The 21,050-nt window shown below is 44.6% G+C and overlaps 1 protein-coding gene across 1 annotated transcript in view; it reads right to left on the reverse strand.

Annotated features, from left to right (window-relative positions):
• Positions 1-17,915, reverse strand: part of LOC112565925 (netrin-1-like) — a 68,548-nt gene extending 50,633 nt beyond the window's left edge. Inside the window, 2 exon segments of the mRNA XM_025241825.1 lie at positions 15,141-15,918; positions 15,920-17,915. Of these exon segments, the coding sequence (XP_025097610.1) occupies positions 15,141-15,918; positions 15,920-16,225 (1,084 nt within the window). The 5' untranslated portion in view covers positions 16,226-17,915.
• Between the last annotated feature and the right edge of the window lie 3,135 nt (positions 17,916-21,050).

Genomic DNA, 21,050 nt, shown 5'->3' on the forward strand with positions numbered 1-21,050 from the left:
CCCCTTTACACACCGTCCGCATTGTAAGAAGGTTATTCAATGCTCCAGACAAGCACGGCGAAGATATAACACAGGCTAGCGACTCCTCAAAGCGGATAATGAGGCGTAGGAATGCCCATCACTGATCTGATCTAGTTTCTGAACACTAACTTTCGCTCAGGCATCCGAAGGTGAATGCAATCCCAGCTTTTCATGGCAGGTGCGTGGAGGAATGTTGCACACGCCCCAGCCCCGATACCCAGGCTTGGCCCCTATAACTAGGCAACAATCCTCGCTTCGGTGCAACCGGGCCGAACAGCATTTGGCCACCAGGGACGAGCATACCCGGCAAGCCGCAGCCCAATCTGCCCAAAACAAGGGTTAATCGTCATGCACAAGAGCGGCGGCGACGCTTCATGAGTGAAACTCGTTTCCAGTTTACATCGTTAATTACCGGTCCCAGATATCTTTTGATTTAGAGGGAAGTGGTATGTGGGTGCCCTGAATTGCGTGCGCGATCTGCTTATTTCATCCATCGATGTATATATAACTCTCCCATCCAGTGCGTGCATGTGTATAAAGAGGGGGTGGATTCTGTTCAGAGCGTAATGAGATCCGTCTTTTATCGCCGCCCTCCGAATGGGAAGCGAACCAGGGGTTTTGCATAACCTTACCACCCATTCATTGTGAGCACGTTAATCTTTCTGTGGTACTGGAGGATTAGTGGGCGATCTACTATATGCTCTTTGTTCGGGCTTCATCCCTTTTTCAACCACCTCCCTGCTCGTGTAGACAACATCATTTCAAAACGGTGAAACGCTCTGCAACGGCTTTGTCTACGGCTGTATTTTTATCCTCCTTCCTATCTCGTTCTCTTCTCTTTCTATGCCTACTTTCTTCTCATTCTTGTGCATGTCGTTGAGCGCACAGCACGCACACATAACACACCACATTGCGTTCATGGCAAACATATGATTAAAACATAGTAGCAGAAGAACTTCAGGACCTGATTATATCAGTCTTTAAAAAATGGCGCTTATAGATACACTAGCAACTGGTATAAAGATGGCTGTCAGATCTTGACAGTCTATCCTCAGCTGTAAGAAATGTTATATCGCATGTGCAAACAATCAGCTTGTCAGACTCCAGGTCGACCTCACAACTGCGCCCGACTAAGTTTTATATTCTGAACTCCAAAGCATGTAAAAAAAAAAAGCAACCAGGGATTTTAAGCATCGCTTTTCTGTCCACTGATTGTTCTCGATGACCAATCCACTACCGAGTTTATTTAGACAAAGTAATGGGCTACAACGAGTAAGCAACAGCTCTCACACGCTATACATACACTAGACACCAGAGAAGACAGTTTACCTTTTGAACTTCTACAATCTGACAGATGAAAGGAGCGAAGTCTCTCTCTGTGTTTTTGTTGCATTGATATCTCATCTGATGACATACATCGTCCTAATCGCCTTCATTCTATTCTTCCTTCTCGTCCAAATTTGGCGTGTACGTTCTACATCATCATTTTACTCATGATATGCGCTTAAATAAATTTGTATGGACTCTCGGCGAATTCACAAGCAAACGCGCTCCATTAGAGGCGATTCTCGATGCTCAGCTTCCTGCCACTCATCATCCTGTCGCTAAAAAGCCCTCATCTCTAGATGATAATAATCCCAAGAACCAATCCGACTTTCGTAAAACCACTTTCCCGATCAACAAGGACAATACTGAGTTCGCGACAGCAATCCCTTCTGCATACGGGATCATAAAAGCCCACCAGGAGGGAGTAGGAAGGAGTGCTCATATTACTACGACCTCCTCCTGATAAGATAATGAGACCTACCCGGCAATGTCAATCCAAAAAATCCTTCTCCTTGGCTTTTGAGACCCAAATTCTATATTGTAACTTTCATTCCATGAAGCCTGTCAGAAAAAGTACTTTCTGAATTCATAATTTAAAAACAGAATAGTACTGTTGATGTTCATTGTGTATTGTCCTGTCTAATAAGCTCGGCTGAAAAGCTTGGTCTGCCGTGTCCAATCACGAACAATAATTTAAAATAAAAGGTTCTGCTTACATTATGGTATCTAAGCCTCGTCGAATAACATCAAAGAATCTGTCATATTTTTCAATAATAGTGTCTCTACAAAGACTGCTGTGTCTCTGCAGCTACAAAAGCAGGCGAATTCCAGTAAGATGACACCTACGGAGCGGAAAGAATTGGTACTAAAAGATATCGACCTCCCTAAAGACTTTCCAAGCTTCCCGACATTCCTTCAGAATGAGACATCCGGCTAAGATTAGCGACGAATGCACACATGTTGGGGTCCCTACAAAATCTTGCTTTCGTAAAAGAAGACAGGGAGGGGGTGAAAAAGAGTTCCAACTGATATTCTTCAATAATCAGAATGTAAAAGAGCTAAAAAGTCTTTGACAACTCAAAGGGTGGGGTCTCATTGTACACAACTCTCCACCATTGCTCTTCTTTTTTTTCTAATTTCTTGACCAGACAAAGAGATGAATAGAAATGCTATTTCTATGGGAAGAAATGTTATTTCTATTGATACCTTCTCTGCAGAAAATGTAACAAACATTCTCTGTCGCTTGGGCTACGTGTTGGACGTGCATGAATGCTATTTTCACAAGCACAGTAAATCGTTTTGTGGCTGACTGAACTCAGGTAATTGGCTGTTAACAACACAAAGCTCCCGGGTTGATCGACCTGGTATAGCAAATGCACAAATGACACTTTGTGGCTTTCATAAGGATCTTAGCACCTTTGCACAGCTTGAAAGAACTGGGAGTGACAGACGACAGAAATTAGAATAATTTTGTCCTCTGTTCGTCGTGGCTGCTTGTTAAAACTTCTCTTTTTCAATTCGTCCAAAAACGTGAGCAAAATATATTCAAGCAGTCCTTGCTGGTGCGTTCACTATTGTTGAGAGAGAAGTGTATAGTCAAAATCGAACGCTGTGGTGAAGTCTACAGTCGCCATATTGCCTGACAACACCAGAGCGACTTCGATCAGTAGTCAGGATCGGTAGACACAGTCTCAGTCACGTGGTGTGTAGCAAATTGTGCAAGGTTAGGGCTAAGGGTTTTTGTTTGTTTGTTGTTGTTTTTGCAGAAGTACTCGATTAAAGTGGACGGAAGGTAAGCAAGAAACAGCTGAAGGTATGTCAACAGCTCTATCCTCTCCCATCTACAATAACCAGATTTATCCTCAAGTAATCCTTTAGACCAACGCCCTGATATTTGTTTTCAAAGATATTGCTCGGTGCTCAGTTTTTAATTGAATGAAACAGACTCTCATTCTTTTCGTGTGTGTGTGTGTGCTATGACAGAGAGATGTTTCAGAGAAAGAAAGGAAGAAGTTAGAGGACAATAATGGACCGCAGTTCTTTGCCTCTGGTCTTTGTTGGAATAAAGACAAATGATACAAACAAACCGGCCCAGCACAACTACACACATAAGCTAACGGAATGTGATTTCGAACAGAGCAAGTCTGCCAAGTCTTTCTTGTGACCCCAACTTAAAGCCTCTGCCCTCCTGCCAACAACACCCACAAGCGGAGCCAAAGAAAAGTGAGTTCCTTTCATCGCCAACAAGATACGGCACGAAGGATTTTCTCTTCTCGTGGCCCTCGGCTTTGTCTGCTGTGCCACCTATGTATAGGGATTACTGTATATTACTTTATATATATATTACACATATATTACTAAAGTTGTTTGGTTTGGAGTATAAATTATTGAAAGCATCATATTGCAGCTACTGAAAATGTTTTCTTAAATAAACTTTACAAAATGTTTCCTGTTAAACATTATTAATTATAACGTTTTAAATTTGATTTATTTTACTTATAAAAGGTTCTAGAAGGGTTTCGGTCGTTTTAAAATCTTGTGTCAAAACAGGATGGTGAAGTAAGGGACAAAAAATGAGGTCAAGCAGACTACTTCACACATCCCGGTATTCACAATGACCCTCTATTCTAGGCGAGGTAAACAACATTTACACGCGCTTAGCACGTTCGCACGCTCCCCTTCCTCTAACACACACTCACACACAGTCTCTCATGCCACGAAGAAAACGTGAGAAAGAACGAGCTGCAATACAAAAATGTCCAAATCCAATAGAATGAATGAATGAAAGGAAAGATTTTTATATCAAATAAAAGCAGGCGGAGTGACTGTTGAGCGCCTCTGCTTTCTAATAATTCTTGACTGCGGTTATCGGCTTGCCGGCGATAACAGGGCCACGTTAGTCTAGACAAACTGAGCGATAATGTCTGAAAGAAAAGCAGAGGAGGCTGCTCCGGGCAGGCAGCAAGGGGACCGGTGAAGAATCAGAAGTGACTTAAAGGAAGCAAACAATACCCGCAGGGGATGGATTCTTCACACTTCGGATCACAGATTGCAATCCACTGGGATTTTCGCCGTGCACTCCTTGCCTCGGGTCGGAGTGAAGGACCGAGTGCGATGAACTCTTGAGCAGTCAGAGTAGTCAGTCGAAACTAGACTTACTCCGTGAGTTGCCACTAAGGTGCGGTTCCAGAAACATCTTCATGCAAGTGGGCCTGACAGGTGTGTGTTGGCGCGTGAGTGAATGAGAGAGACCCAAAGGAAGAGTTTTGGTGTGTGTTGGGAGTTCTTTCTATCTCAGCTTTAAACAGAGGTTGGTCCAAAAGCCTGCAGAGGTTCAGACGGTATCATTGTCTCCACAGTGCGCTGATTAATGCTCTGTTTTATAAGCTGTGATAAGCAGACATGAGGATAGCACAGACCTACTGCAAGTAGCTGCTCACAGGCCCATGAAAAAGTTATAAAACTAGATTTACACGGTTTATAATGGGAAAATCCAGTGAAAAAAGAAAGCAAGAACCCATCGAGACATAATAATAAAACCCGTATCTATTGGATGTAAACTTGCCTTAGAGTGAAACAGATTCGTCAACCTCGGTCATTTACGCGAAGGGACATCACTCTAATCTGTGTGTAAAAACTAAACAGGTTTTATTGTTTTCTGAAAGTTGCTAAAGCACGCACAGGATGAACCAGCCACTGATTCCACATGCAGAGCGCATCCTTCGGACAAGTATTGGCTTCTCGGATTCAAAGCGAGACAAATAACGGGATCATGAACTTTATTCAGATACTCGACGAGAATTAAAATTTAAATTTTAAAAAAGGACGAGAAACCAAATATAAATTAAATTTAAAATTTTTAAATCCTATCCCCCTTCTTTGCCAATTTTTTTTTTAACTCCATGAAGGGTCAGGATGTACCACTGACGAGGAAATCAACCAATACACAGAATACAGAGTTATCTCCTACCAGAGTTATCTCTCAGCGTGTTAGGCACAAGCACGTGACTTGTAGCATCCATCATTGAGAGAGCAACATCGCATTAATCTCTAACAACCTCCTTACTCCTACACTTGTACTGGAACAGCGCTTGAATGTCTTTCTACAGCTAACCAAAATCTAAGACATACAACAGAACTGGTTTTAAAATTTTAAAGTGAAATAAATTTTAAAAAAGAAACTCAAACAAGAAGTGTCAGAGAAAACGTGTACAAAGCAACAACTGCTTGACTCCCTGCAGATTCTGTGCCACACTTAAAAGAAAAAATTTCTTTCCGGGACTCGAATTTATTGCCACCTTGATTGCTAATGGGATAAAAAGAAATGCTTGAAGCAATCAACTGCAAGTAGCACTCTGATTTAACTACTCGGCAGGAAAAAAAAACATGATAAAACGTTCTCCGTTGATATGGCTACCATGTCAGTTAAAATAATTCTCCTGTGACAACGATGTCAGCTCGTCATCTGCTACTTACAGTAAAAGTTTGTGTGATGCCAGCGGAAGTAGAGAAATAGTTCAGAATTCTGTCTGCTCTCGTAATCAAAACGAACTGCAGGCTATCGCCAATTTTTGCAGGGTCTCTCCGTTTCTTTGTCAGATGACTTGTGGAAATTTTGACACAGGAGTGAGAGGAACTCACTGGAGCTCGTTCTTGCAACTCCGGCCCAAGCAGGACATACTGGGAACGTGCGCTTCCCGAGGAAGGAGCAAAGCTCACCGTCTAGTCTCCACAAACTTGACACCTGCATACCTCTGGACAAAACTCGGCAGGTCGTGGGACAATGAGAACTGTGACCGAGCACACAGGACAAAACAGACAGACCTGTCCAGTTTGAACGGCACTAGTCTTGTTTCCTTTAACTGGATGAGCACTGGATAACAACTGCTATCTGTGGGCTAGACGATAGGAAACTGGCCTTTAAACAGTAAACAACTATTTCTAGTGTTTTTTGTCTTATCTTTTTGATAGGAAGGGGGAGATGTGCGTGGGGAAAAAATTAAGTGTTGTCGACATCGACATTAAAAAAACAACAACAAAAAACAAAAACAAAACTAAGACAGCGAATGGAAATCAGACCTAATGTACAGTGTCAGTCTAGTTTCCATCTCACTGAAACATGCTCATTGGGATTAGTCTGCTCCATCTGGATAAACTAAGCATCCAAAAATTACTGTATTGCTAGTTTAATGGATCTAATTCGATTCTTTATATTTTTAATTTGTTTAACAGGCTGGAGCGTGTTTGAATGTTATTTCCCACTGTCCCAGCAGCGGAAATTTACTCCCCCCCCCCCAAAAAAAAAAAAAACCATCAAAAAAACCCCGACACATCCGTGGGTCACGTGATAAACGCTTGGTCTGGCGGCACCAGGGACCAGCCGACGTCACGCAAGACACTACACGTGGGAGTGGGGGTGGGGTGGTTGCTCAGGTGTTACTGGAAGAGGTCACAGGGCAAGGGTCAAGGCACGCGGCTCTAGGCTGGACGTGCTGCCAGTGAAAGATGCTGTTTGTTTGCCCCACGGTCAGGCCATCAGCTTAGGTCCCGCCCGCCAGGCCGTCAGGTCATGCGTTTGAGAACCATCCCGCCTCAAGAATAGAAAAGGAGGAAGAAATAGTGAGAGAAAAGGGAGGGAGATGTTACCAATGGCAGAAAAAAACGAGAAAAGTTGACTTTACATTTTAGTCTTTTTTTTCCATTCCTGCTTGTGTGTGTGTTCCTAGGTTCAACACAGGAAATTCAGAATTTTAATCGCTATTAAAAAAATCATTTTGAAAGTGTAAGTTCACTACTAGAAAGCGTTGGAAAATAAATGAACTATCATAATTTTTAGTTGCTACAGGCGGATGAATCCATCATTTATTATTTTCCTTGGGAGGAATCATGTGGAGCTAAATGAAAGATGTGAAAGTAAATCGAAAGTGTTAGTTAACCTTGCAACTTGGTCTTAGAGGGAGGTTTACAATGAAGACTAAGTTACAGGCAGGAGAGACTGTATAACAAGCAACAAGTGAAGTGCGAATGTGAAAACACTCAAGATGACGTATACCTACACGGGCAAACAACGTATGTGACAAAGTACTGTGGACTTGTGTACAAGCAAAAAAAAAAAAAAAGTTTTGCGATGAATTAAGTGACAAGAACGCAGAAATGGATACACGGAAAAACGTAAAATGTAAAAGCTCCATGTTCGACAGAAAATTAACACCGTGCTCACATCTCTCTATGACCAAAGCCCCCAAAAGTACGAAATACTCCTTTCCTTCCTTTGGAAAACACCTTGGCACTCTGCTGAAATTTTACTTGTTACTCAGGTGATGAAGGGCCAGTGACACGGAGATATATGATGATGATGCTACAGGCTGTCTGTCAGTCCCACACCATCTTGCGTGACCACAGTTGCGTGCGTGGGCTGTGGTGAGGGTGATGTGTGTCAGCAGGTCAGGGGTCAAGTGCGCAGTGTTTGTGCACACGTGCACAGGTCATTGTCAACACCACGTGCACAGGTGCATAGTTAACTGTCAACACCACGTGCACTTCCCCCACTCCACACACATTCCCATCAAAGATAACCAACGACCTTGCACTGACTGAAAACTCCAAAATTTGAAAGACAATTTAAAAAAAACTTTGTGGTTAAATGTAATCCATTACAATGTCGTAATTCTCACACTCTTGCTTCTAAGCCTGTAGGTGGTTTTGCCTGCAGGTAGGTTATGATCGTGTCACGATTTCCTTTGTAAGATTTCCTCTGATGGGAGTCATTTTTACACCTCCGGCACTCCACTTTAGGAAGTTTACGACGGCCTAAGGGTACCTGACAGGTATTTACCCGGGTAGAAAAACAACTCTTGGGCTGCGTTGACTACCAAGTGATTTTAGTTCCACGTCCTCCAGTCGCACAAATCATTTATTAGAGACTGCATACAGCTGAGGGGTGGGTTGTCTGCTATCCTACCTGTTGATTCTTAATTTGTCAAGGGGAAAAAAACCTTCCCACATTTCACTAAATTAAAGAGAATCTTTCCCTCCCGGCACGTTGAACAACAACCAGCCCCAAACCCTATCCCTTCCGACAAACAGCGATACAGACGGACTAATGCCAAAGACCTAAAGAGCAAAAGGTGTCGGATAGGTGAGGATAACGGTTGTGTACCGGTACCTGCGTGACATCACATCCCCATCTCTTACCCTTTGCCAAGTCAGCTCATTGTCTTCCTCGTCTTGACACTAATGACTTCATTATCACCGATGTTTCCCTTTCGGTCGCAGGTGCTCGACAAGCCGAGATCTCCGGCCGAGCGCCGAAACACCTGTCGAAGAGCTTGGTTGTTTGAGTGGTTACCTGTGTGAGTAGTCCTACTCACTTCACGGAGCGATACAGTTATTGTTCATCAGGAATGCGACAGATCTTTCGTCAAATAAAATCGAGAAAGGAGGTGTAAAACTGCAATGGAATTTATTGCAATTTACTGTATTTTATTTTCAATATATTACAAATGGTGCTCCTGACAAAGAAAAATCTGAGCTTGTTTAATTATAATTTATAATTTTTATAATTTAAAAAAAATCAAAGAAAGAATTTGTTATACTTACTAGGTAAAACACAAGTCGCTCCTGCTTTAAAAAAATCTTTTTGTTTCATAATCTGCTTTGTCAACAAAACCAATAAATTGGAATTTGATAATCTTATGAATTATTTATTATAAAATATATTAACACTAATTCTAGTAGAATAAATCTTTCAACATTATTTTATTCAAAAGAAAACAGTTTTTAGCACAGAAGTTCGGTTGCCATATAAAAAAATTATTTTATTTGGCCAAAAAGTTGCTTGTAGTAAGAAAATTGAACAGAAGTCACGGCGAGAGGAAGAACGACTGGAGGAGGCGGAGGGGAGCAGGGAGGAACTGCAGCACGTGGAGAAAGTCTGGGGCTGAGGAGATGTGTGCGAGGAGGGTTAGAGGCACGGAGAGGAGCGAGAAAAGATTGAACACTTCATCGCCTCCTTATACAACACCTGCACAAACACAGGCTCTCGTCGCTCTCCTCCCGCAGGGCCAACGCACTGCATGCTGGGAAAGGCGTCTGGCACAGTGTGCCCCTCTCTCTCTCTCCCACACACACACACGTGATTGAGAGAAAGAGCGGGAGAAGAAACGGTCCGGTCCAGTAAAGTTTCCAGTAAGGACTCAGAGCCCTGGGTTCAGATCTCGCACACGACGCAGCTCATTTTTCTTTGATGTGGCACATGTTTACAAGAGTGGGCTTGTTCGCAGTGCTACAACCGCAGTCGCTAACCCGGCGTTGAACACCTGCAACTTCCTCTCTCTCTCTTTCCTTCTTTCAAAAGACTGGATTTTGTTTATAGTTAATTGTGTTTGTAAAACTCAGTTATGAGCTTTAAAATAACACTGGTGGGTACAAAAACATTATATACAAGCTACCCCAAAAGGTCAGCTTTAAGAACACCCTATAAAAGTTTATCGTTTGAAAAAAGGAACCTCAAAAGGATTTTTTGAAAAATAGTGAGCTATGCAAATAAAAATCAGTGGATCCGCTCTACCAATTTCTTTGAGAAATGTTTGAAACTGTTGTTTGAAGTCTGACCTTCCATTATTCATGAAAATTACTATGTCAACTTATTTATAAGTTGTGTCCAACAGCCGTTGATGACCGAACATTAACCCTAACGATCATAACTATTCTAACGTATACGCAAATAAATCAACATCTTTTGAGACATTAGAGCCAAGATAAATATTTATAAATTATCACATTTCAACACAGGATTGCGATTACCGTCACATGGTGAAACAAAGTGTATGTGTACAGTAACACTAAACAAAGTAACATTTAATGGGGTATTTCCCTCACAAGGTGACGTCAGCTTTTTCTTCCGACTGAAGACGGTTGTGGATTGGTTCATTTTGACAAGCGGTGGATGAAAATGTACTCGTGACGACTGGCATGAGAACACCCCAGCAATACACGCTCTACCCGAGCACTTGTTGGTGAGCATGTAACCGAGGGTGTGGAGATAAAGCCATTTCCGCTGAGCGTGGATACGGCAGGTGCGCAGCGCCATCTGACAGATACCCGCACGTGAGTTATGTTGCGCTCACAATAAGCGACTTTCAGGCTCTTGTGTTGGTCCTGGGAGGGATACATCTTGATAATGCTGTTTCCTGTCCAAGCAGACGACTTCATTTTGCTTAGCATCGAGATGAAGTCTGTGGCCAAGTGGTACATCAGTGACTTGATCAGCCTCATGACAAAGTATTTATGACTAATGATACAGCTAGGGGTGGGATGTACACGATAGTGAGGGTGTCTGGTATTTGTTATCTTGCAGTTTGTAGGTTACCGGAAATTTAGCAGGTGGAAAATTGTTACCTTGAGTCCTTGATTGTGACCGGACAGTAATAGTTGGGGTTTAGGTTGATTGCTTTAGCGAGTGCTTCCACCAAGAGGTGATTTCGTACTATGACGGGGAGATGGAGGGGAGTATCCATGACAAAACCCCTGTCCCGTCGAAGAGGCTTCACATACAGACAGCATCCCGTGACGAGATCTGAACCCAGGGCCTCTCGCTGCAGTGGTGACAAGAGTTTCAACAGCTACATTACCGGTTGCCCCAATTTTCTTTGATTTAACCATCGGAGTAGCAGGCGGTCTGGACAGACCTGAAGATGCGTCTGTCACCTGGCAACGGTCACAAGTGGGTGCAGATAGAGGTAAGAGGCTCGGCCCATGAAAAGATGTTGGCGTCTACACCCCTCAACCCCTACCACCACCAATTCTTCCTCCCACGACTGGTAAAGAGATGGTGTGTTGAGGACGGCGTGACAGTGCAGCTGGTGGCGAGGCTGGAACCGTGGAACTGAAAGATTACTCACGACGTGGGTGGAGAGTCAGATGCCAGGTCTTCCACACCTGAGAAGCGCCTGTGTCGAGGCTGGTCTCAGATCAACCACCGCCAGAAAAATACGAGTTACTTCTGCCCCTCAACCACCCGACAACGATTTGGGAAGGTGGCTTTGGGGATCCTTCTGTTGTAGTTGGTGGTTGACATGAGGGGTAGAGGTTTGTGCAAATCACAACTTTCGATCACATAAAAAGTGTCCAAGCATTTGGAACATGTTCTCGTTTACCATTGAAAACTCAAGATCACATGACAAATGTTTTCTATGCCAGAAGAAAAAAAAAAGAAAGATGATTAAAAAAATTAAAGGCCATCTGTTTAGCTCTTTAGTTCTGTCATGTAAACAAGCAAACAGTGGTCAGCTTTAGTTTGTTGCTGCTCGTGTAGTCAAAGAATCCATCCAGAGCCATCTAATAAAGTTTCAAAAAAAATTACATTTTTTGATCGCTGAACTTCATTAACATTTCCATTAAAGGACAAAGGAAGACGTGGGAAGTGAGAATACCGACAATACATCATCAAGCGGGTGTTGTGTATTGGCAAAGAGAGAAAAGCGGGTGTCGGTGATGTCCTGTCATCAGAGGGCAGTCAGTGTGGAGTAGCCTAGACTAGGGCGAGATAAAACTCCGACTGTCTTAGTGTGACTCCGGCTCCTATCTGTTTACCACAGTGGCGGGCATATCGCACACACCAGCGCTAGATGACACGTCAAATCCCGTGAAATCTCATCTCGCGGAATGTTATCACGTTACCACGCAATTCTATCGTTTTCACCTCCTCCCTCCGAAGTACTCTCCGGCGAGCAACTGGATGGGGTGGAGGGATCACAGGGTATGCGAGGGCGGCAGTGACTGTCGAAGAAGAATCGCACAGTCTGTTTTGTTTGGGTATTTTATTCCCCCTTACCCCGGGTGTTGGTTTTTAACGTTCCTCTGGCTTAAGGAGGTGTCGTGCGTGCGTGCACTTGGTGAAAGTAGCCAAGAAAATGTTGACAAAAGGTTCCCAGCGGACAAGAAGCCCGAGTTAAGTGTAGATACGAGCTATTTGCTCGAGATAAGAGCAAGATTTGAGATACTTGCTGTCGTGGCTCTAACAGTTTCTCCCATCTCTGTGTTCTTCATTCATTTACAAAGAGATGGAGAGCACGATAAAAGTCCAAAAAGTTGCGGTGTGCATCGCAGAAGGTAGGATGGACAGTTAAAACGATCTGGCGAAAAAAAGCGTGAAGACGAAAAAAAGCATTCACTTTTTTTTATTATTTATTATCTTCTTGTAAATACTTTATGAGGTGGTGTTTTTGGGAGGCTTAATGGCATTTCCTCCGTCCGTTCTTCGCTCATTCAACGAGCTCCGGTGTGCAGAAGGAGTGCATGGAGTCAAGACATTCTTGCTGGCCTTGTGGTGCCAGGTCCTATTTTTGTTTAGAGATTATATTTCATAAGCCTACTATGCCTGGCAATAACAGTCATTTAAAAGGGCAAAAATAGTAGCATCTACATAGTACATATCCCATCCCTCCCCCAGTCACACGTGTACATTCACGCACGATTAGCAAGTCGAGAAAGGCGGTCAAGACATTATCACATAAATTGACGGGCATAACATGTTTCTAAAAATTAAAACTGTTCTAACGAAACAAATTTAGAAAGATTTCTCTAAACTCGCTCCAGAACATTTAGATGCGCTGCACAAGTCCGCGTACGAAAGAAAGTCTGACTTCAGCAGTTTTTATACAATTATAATTTTAAAAGTTATAAAAGTGTGTGTACTGCGTTTCTTTAAAACTAGTTATCTACACAGGTTAAGGCCTTCAAAATGTTTACAAATTAGAATGTTGTGCATCTGGCCCCAACAGATCAGTGTCGGCGTGAAAAAAATTGTTGACACAAACCAACGCATGTCTGATTGTTGTCTTTCAATAAAACATCAGCCAATGACCACTGGAATCATGACTAATCGCTGAAGCTGTTGTTCTCTATTGCTGATGCCGCAGACATGAAGGAATGAAGACATGAGGAATTGTATGGGAAAACAGAAAATAGCCAGACGAGGCAGCAAGATATGCTAACCCGGAGTGAAAGTCTTTCACCCCTCCTTCACTTAAGATTTTTTTTCAAGTGCAAATTATAACAAGAATAATAATTATTAAACCTGTTATATGTGATTGTTTATTGCCCAGGTCATATTTTAACCCTCAAAACGCATTTTCCAGCAAAACAAAAAGATGAGGAGAGAAGACAGTGTCTGACTTCAGGCCGAGTTCTGGAAGGTCTGTGAACTCGTGGAAAGTTCTGGCTTGTTAGGTAGGTACCCGGGTCTTGTCGACAGCTCTGTATGGGCCGCCTGGGGCGGGTAGCACCACCCTGCTGAGCTGTGAGTCTGTGGGGTGTGTAAATGTGTAGTGTCACCTCCTCAACCACGTGTTTGTTTACTGCCTGTTAGCGCAAATGTTTCAAACCATCTTCCACACTCACGATTCAGAGACTGGAACACTATTCTGTGGCCGTTGAAGCAAACAGTTTTAAAAACTGCTTCACTGTTTCGTTATAAGTAATAATTTTAATATTGAAGTTTCTCTGGATTAGGAGATGTATTTACTACCAAATATTATTACATTGTTTCAACCTTTCATTTTTCACTCTGTTTCAGGACAGAGGTCTGTTGACTGATGTGTGTGAGAGATGAACTATTAGGAGCACAAGACACAGTCTTACCTCAAGTCAGGATATCCTAGCAGGTGTTCGAGAGGAGCAACTAGGTACTTCAAGTGATTTAAAGCACAAGATGACCTTCCACTCACCCACCAGTGAAAAATAATTTATGATTTCTAATGGAACACGCGTGTTAACACTTCCAACCATTCAATGGCACGCACCATAAACATGTTAGCTTCTATCCCATAGAAATATACCGACTCGTAAACATGTATCGAAACAACATCAATGATCTTTGCCTACCAAGTATCAATGGGTTTTTCTGTTTTAGAAATTACAATCACCAGTCGTTATCAAATACAAACATAAAAAATAATTCAAAGGTTTCCACAACAATTCGCAGTTTAAATGAGGAAAGATTGACGGTTAAAAAACGAAGTGGATAAAAAAAAAATCAAGACTAGAACATTTTTTTTTTTTAACTTTTCCATATTCCTTTATATTTTTGTTCATCTGCCTATTTGTCGGCTTGCGTGTTGTAACCACACATTGACCTTTTTTCACGAATTAGCTGTTAACAAAATTATTTTTTTTTATGTTAGAGTGACCCTAAAAGTGCACGTGGCTTCGCCATAAAAGGAAGTTAGATTAAAGATTAAAGAAGTGGATTAAACGGTGCCAGAAATACTGAGCAAACAGACCTACACTCTCTGTATGGGGGACATGCTCATACTCTGTGAGCCGGAAGAGCACGACTGACATTTGATCAGCAGGAAACTGAAAACATTAATTTATTCTGAAGATACAATCAGCCTCGGCTGATTTCCCTTACATACGTATTTTATATATCCCGCCAGATAATGATATAACATCTGTTAAAACAAATCTGACATCACATCCCCTGCAGCAAGACAAGCTTAATTTTTTCTTGCTTTTTTTTAATAAAAAGGAAAATTCTAAAGCCTTTCTATACTAAATATCTAATCTCGCAAAGCCTTGAGCGATTTATTGTGATGCGCGCTGCTCTACCTGCACCCGAGGAGTTCCGCACCATCTATCTTGTTGCGAGATGCAAGCTCGGCGTTCGAGACTCCCAAGGCGAAGAAGGGAAGAGAGAGACCCGAGGCGAGGGAGGAGGAGGAGAAGAAGGAGGAGGAGGAGGGGCCAGGCGAGGTAAAAGGCGCAGAACGATTTATGAGTTGACTACTCACCGACACATTCGTGGGCCTCCGTGGAAGTGGCTCTCTGCCAGGGCCGGTCGTAGTGGAAGCGCTTGCACATCTCACAATCGTATCCATCCGTGTTGTGCTTGCACTCGCAGACCAGGCGGCCCTCCTTGTTGGCTACGCAACGCGATGCGTGGCCGTTGCACTTGCAGCGGCCGCCGACGGCGAAGTCGGAGAGGGCGTAGTAATAACTCTCACGAGCGCCCTCGTCGTCCACCGCTTCGTCGCCATAGGTGTTGAGTTTGTTGAAGACCACCATGATGTCCGTGGCCGTCACCCAGTCCTGCAGCACGGGGCTGTTGTCGAAGTCGTAGGCGGATGGCCGGCCTTCCAGCGTGCTGAACGCCACCCGGGCGCCGCTCAAGGGGTCGATGTTGCTGTAGGCCTCGGTGCACAGAGCCTCCTGCTCGTTGGCCTTGGTGATGGCGGCCCGCGGAGACTTGCTGTACATCTTCTTGCAATCGCTGGAGTAGTACTGGAACGGCACCCACGTCTTCCCATAGTCAACGCTCTTAAAGATGGCCATAGAATCGGGCCGTGCGGAGCAAAACTGCAGGCTGATGTAGGTCAGCTCGTATTTCTTGCCCAGATTGAGGCGAAGAGTGACGTTCTGCGGGTACTGCACGAACGGCTCGGACATCCAACAGGTCAGGTTGTTGGGGTTGTTCAGGTCCGTCAGGTACGAGGCCGGGTGCCGTCTCTTCGGGTGGTTGGCATCGCAGATGAAGCAGTTGCGGATGACCTGGCCCTGCGTGTCCGTGCTAGGACTTGCAGTAGCGGCTGGGCGGAGATCCGCAGGTACTGGAAGCCACCACCTCCTTGCTGAAGGCGGCGTTGACGAAGTCGGGAATGCAACGTCTGGGTTGTCCGTTGGAGTCGAAGCAGGGGTCCGGAGGGGCCTGCTGTGCAGCAAACATGTTGCGGTATTGGTTGCCCTCCGTCACCGGAAGCTGGGGAACAAGGAGGACTAACGTTAAGGCGACACTGCCCCACAACCAGTTTCCTTGACACCAGCCACGCCAGCCCTGGTCCCCGCCGCGCGACGATTCTCCAGCAATGCTCTGACACATGGCAGGCCAGAATGTGTTCCCCCACCCTCGAAAAAAAAAAGAAAGAAAAACAAACCCACCCTCACACACCGCGCACTAAACACAGCACAGCAAAGATCCCGCCGAAGAATTCCCAAGAGCTAAAAAAGCGAGGCAGATTTTTTTTCTTTCATGTTTTGTGGCTTTGCACCGGCAGAACGTAAAGAATACTCCACACAACTAGTGTAGCAGCAGCAGCAGCCAGGTCCTACCTCCACTTCATCAGCCCGCGCCAATCGCTCCCTTCCGATTGCAGTTCCAGATCCTCAGACATGCTGCGTGCGCTCTTCCCCGCGTGGTGCGGCAGCAGCAGCAGCAGACACACAGAAGATGCGGCGACAGTTCCTTGCACAGTTCCCCCACCAGTGAAAGTGGGATACACGATTTGTCACAACCAAACAGCGCAGGGATCACTGATTCTGACTTCGTGCTGTCATGACAACTATGCCAACGGCTTTTTTTTTTTTTCCTCTTGCGTGTTCCAACTGTTCACGTCAAAGTTACGTGGCAGTTGACCAGGGCGGGGGAGACTACGTCCTCGGATGAGGGTCACGGCGTGTCACACAGCCCTGATGGAGGGGGGCAGAGTGTCCGACAGGCAGACAGTACAACACGTGCTGCCACTAACAGTGCGTCGCGCTCCTGACTTTGTCTGTCTGGCCGGTCATGATGTGTTTTTGCAGCATCCAATGGCGCCGCACTGCTCCCCGCTCTCACTGTAAGAGGATTTGCGAGGGATGGGGAGCCTGACAACCCGTCACGGGCTGTCTCTTTCCGAACACATTTCTCTCCTTCCTGCCACCTTGTGTCCTCCCAGCCAATCGTTAAAAAAATATGTAAATAAACTGAAATACAATGAAGAGCTCCACGATTAAACTTGCCGTTCAGGACAACAAAGCTTGTTCACATCATCCACTGAGAATCACATATCCTCGACATCTGTCAGCTGCAAGTGAACAGAGGAATTAGCTGGCACTGGATAATGTCTGTCTGTGAGACACGAACACACGCACACACACATCCACCCCCTTAGAAACAGAAGGGTTGAGAAACAGGGTGAGGGAGGGGTATCAGGATGTACTTCCTTTACTCGCGGCGGCGACTGGACAGGCTCCTTGTCCTCGAGGGCAACAACACCTCCGTCGCCCTCCTCATTCCATCCAACATTACGAATGCCACCCTGAAACTTTCAGCTGTCCGACCCACGAGAGAAAGAAAAGCAGGGCTGAAGGCGCAACAGCAGTTGCCTGGGCACGAGACGGAGTGTGACTGCCGTGAGCAGACGAGACCAGCCAGAGCGCGCGGCTGCCAATTCATTGACGGTGTCGCGGCAGGATGGAGGGAGGAAATTAGGGAGGGACAAGGAACTGGGGAGGGGAGAGTGAGTGGGGTAGGGGGTCCCGTCACTGGTGTACAGACCCTCTTCGCCGGCGCGACTTCATTCATGAGGTGTGAAACGCTTCGCCCCAGCGGCTAAACACTACAAACTGCGCACAGTAACCCCCGGGGGTCCCCCGTGCTCCCTCCGTCATTCCGATCTGCGGGGGCCACGAAGCTGTAGCCATTGGCTGGCCGGCTCTGTTCGTCAGCAGCTAAACCACGCCTACCTTTGGCACCTTGGGGGGCTGCCGTGTTCCACAGGAAAGAAGTGGTGGAGAAGGGGATAAATAGAGTCTTTGGCTCCACCTCCTCGTACTTGCATGGTATGTGTGGAGGGTGACGGTGTGGTGGTGGTGGTGGAGAGTAGGGGGAGTCAAATTGTTTGGCGTCTCGCGAGATGTCGCAGCGGAAAAACTGCACTTACTCGTCCAGGGAGGTAACTATGTGTATAAGCAAAGTAGAAATTTACGGGGAGGTAACTATACGCTGACAGTCCTGGAATCAATTGTATGCAACACGGAGAGGAACAGAGTTAAATAGAGATCTCTGAATGTATGGAGAGCGAAAATATAGCTCTTCCTCGAGAAGATGTCGATGTAGACAACGATGGCTACATAATACCGATAGACATGATGATAAATTACGAGAGTAGAAATACTGACAGGGTGGACCACACCTCATCGCAGGCGATTAAAGACCGTTGCAAGCTCTGTTGTTTCATGGTTGTTTTGAAAGGAAACTTAAGAGCACTATCATTGGAAGTTTAGCACCAGCATCTTGAGGTTTTAAATATCCGTTAAGTCCCGGCAGCAGGTTTATTAAGAATCAGAGAAACAGATAATGGTGTTGCGGGGTTGTCTGGATGGCTGATTGATCACAACCAGGGTACGAACGTAGAGTAACTACTTTTCTCTGTCTTCTTTTGAAAAAAAAAGGGTGTTTTTGAATATGTAACCTCAGGTGTTGACTGAAGAAGAATTGACTGAAGAAAGCAAACTACGCTGATTTCCCGCTCCTTGAAACTAATAGCGAGCTGTCATGGCAACGTCTCATTATTACTGTGCTCGACTCTGGTGTCTTCAACGATGTCATAATTTTAAAATCGAGGTCAATTAAAATCTGTTGGTTCCCTAATAATAAATTTTGAATATATTAACCCATTTTAAGGTTGTTAGAAAAATATCTGTCAAAATTTGAGAATAATATCGTGGTTGTAACCTGTTAATTCTACCATAAAATGCATAACCAGAGCAAAGCTGGCATCGTGTGGCAGACCTGTCTGTCTTTTTTGCATGTGCGCTTGCTTATTTGGTTATTCCCTTGCCTTCCGTCTGTCTGTTTGTCTGAGAACCATGAGTGTGATAACAGCAGTGTACTAATGGCCACTAGATAGCTTCAGGTGTACAAGAGTGTAGTCAAGGATGGAACTGTCGACACTGGCAGCATGCAGATTCAGCAAGCCTGTGTGTCCCTGGACAATACATGACAATACAAGTCAATATATTATGTGCACCTGTGATCAGGCAACACCCACGTCACAGCTGTGGGTAGTTAATGGACAAAGGGGGGAGGGAGGAAGAACAGAAGTAAGAAAAGAAAACCGACCACCCAACGCAACTTTGGTGGCGAACGTCGTGTGCGGGTTGAGCAACGGAAACATTTGAATCAGGAATCAGGAACGGTAATCTGACTGGCCACCTAGGTAGTCAGGAGAAGTAACTCGTAGAAGGCGGAGATTGCACAGACGGTTAGAGGTTTTTTTCAAACCTGAAGCCCTTTCCTTTAATCTTATTTACGGGATTCAACACATCAAGTTACTGGCGCTGGAACGGTCGTTGTTGGGTGGCATGGGAGTGTCTCAGGGTGGGCAATCAACATCAGAGGCGTTGTCCTTTCTGTTCACGTATCGAAGTTGAATCTCGACATTAGCAGCTGTCTACCTTTGGCTGCACACCATTACTTTCTGTGAAAATAAGTGCTCCCATCAAAAATAGAAAATGCGACGTGTGGAGTGTATAAAGAGGCTTTGCAAACAGCAAGTAATTCAGCCAAACTGATGCTGATGATGATGATAATGATGATGCGAGGATCTCAATGCGATGGACTTAGACGACTACAAACTTACCGACAACTATGCAAACAATTAAAAACTTGCCAACAGCAAGACTGAAGGTGGGTAAGCAAGGTAAGCGAGGCGTGAGGTAAGTGAGGAGATAGACAAGTGAGGAGTGAGTGAGGAGTAAGTAAGGAATGAAGAAGGCAGAAGAGTTTGATATTACAAAAAGATGCGTTGCAATGTTTTTTTTCACCTGCTGCACACAATCAGAAGTTGAAGCTTTGTAGTAAACAAATCCCAAATGTCCTAACGTCAGCCACCAGCAGCTCACGAAGTATTAGTCACTGTAGGTATTACATATCAGTTCAGGTCAATGCATTTAATTTACCAATTTTTGCAGCTTAGTATCAAAATTTAACACCCAGTCAGGGCAAGATGAACTCCAAACAAGTGGGTGATCTCTCTAGTCCGCACCGCCAGACTTGTGTAATTATTTACCATGAACATATATCCGCAACAATCACACACTCGCTTATTCATCCCACACAGCATGGGACAGATGTACATTTATAACAACCTGCACAGGTCGTTCGCTTAAATTAAAAAAGAAACGAGAGTGGACGATTGTTATCTGTTAAAAAAACTCCAGTAGTGAATGCAGGATGCAGCAATCTCTTTTATTTGTCTTCAGAATTTCTCTTTTTCTTTTTTTTTTTTTTTTCTAATTTAACTCAAGCAATTATAAGTTTCGGTCTCCAGTGAGTCTCCAGTATGTTCAGAGAGGAATACAAGCGGTTCCTTTCATCACAGTTTTAACATCTCCTCAGCGTGTTGCCTTACAAAGTCTCGCGAATGTTGTGTTTACACTTTAATCATCAGGACAAAGAAAAATAAAGCGAGAGGGGAAATACAAAGGAGAGATTAAGAGGGAAGAGAAGAGGAAGGGGAAAGCCAGCGAGCTAGGGAGGAAGAAAAGGTTTGATAGACAAATAACAAGCAGGCACGTGGTGATCTGACAGCCCGGAGGTCCGGTGCAATAACGTCATCGTTACGAGACAGCCAAATGCCCCGCGCTAAGTGCCCCTTGATGACAGTCTCCACCATCGCCATTTGCAAGCCAGTCGACACTGCCGGCAATTGCCCCTCGTTTCCGTCTCGTATTTGGCAAAGCACTAATGTAAAGACGCGAAATGACAAGAAAAGGGATGAGAATGGGGGTTGAGGAGAGCAGTGGGGATGTAAGTGTCTGGAAGGCAGAGGGCGCTGGTCTAACAACCGGGGAGAAAATAAAGCAGACGACGACCTGCTCCGCGAAAGTGTTCTCTACGTTCGCACACCTGTGAGGTATCTGAGAGAAGGTAGAGTGGAGTG

The sequence above is a fragment of the Pomacea canaliculata genome, linkage group LG1 (genome assembly GCF_003073045.1).
Source record: "Pomacea canaliculata isolate SZHN2017 linkage group LG1, ASM307304v1, whole genome shotgun sequence".
In the NCBI taxonomy this organism is placed as follows: Eukaryota; Metazoa; Mollusca; class Gastropoda; order Architaenioglossa; family Ampullariidae; genus Pomacea; species Pomacea canaliculata.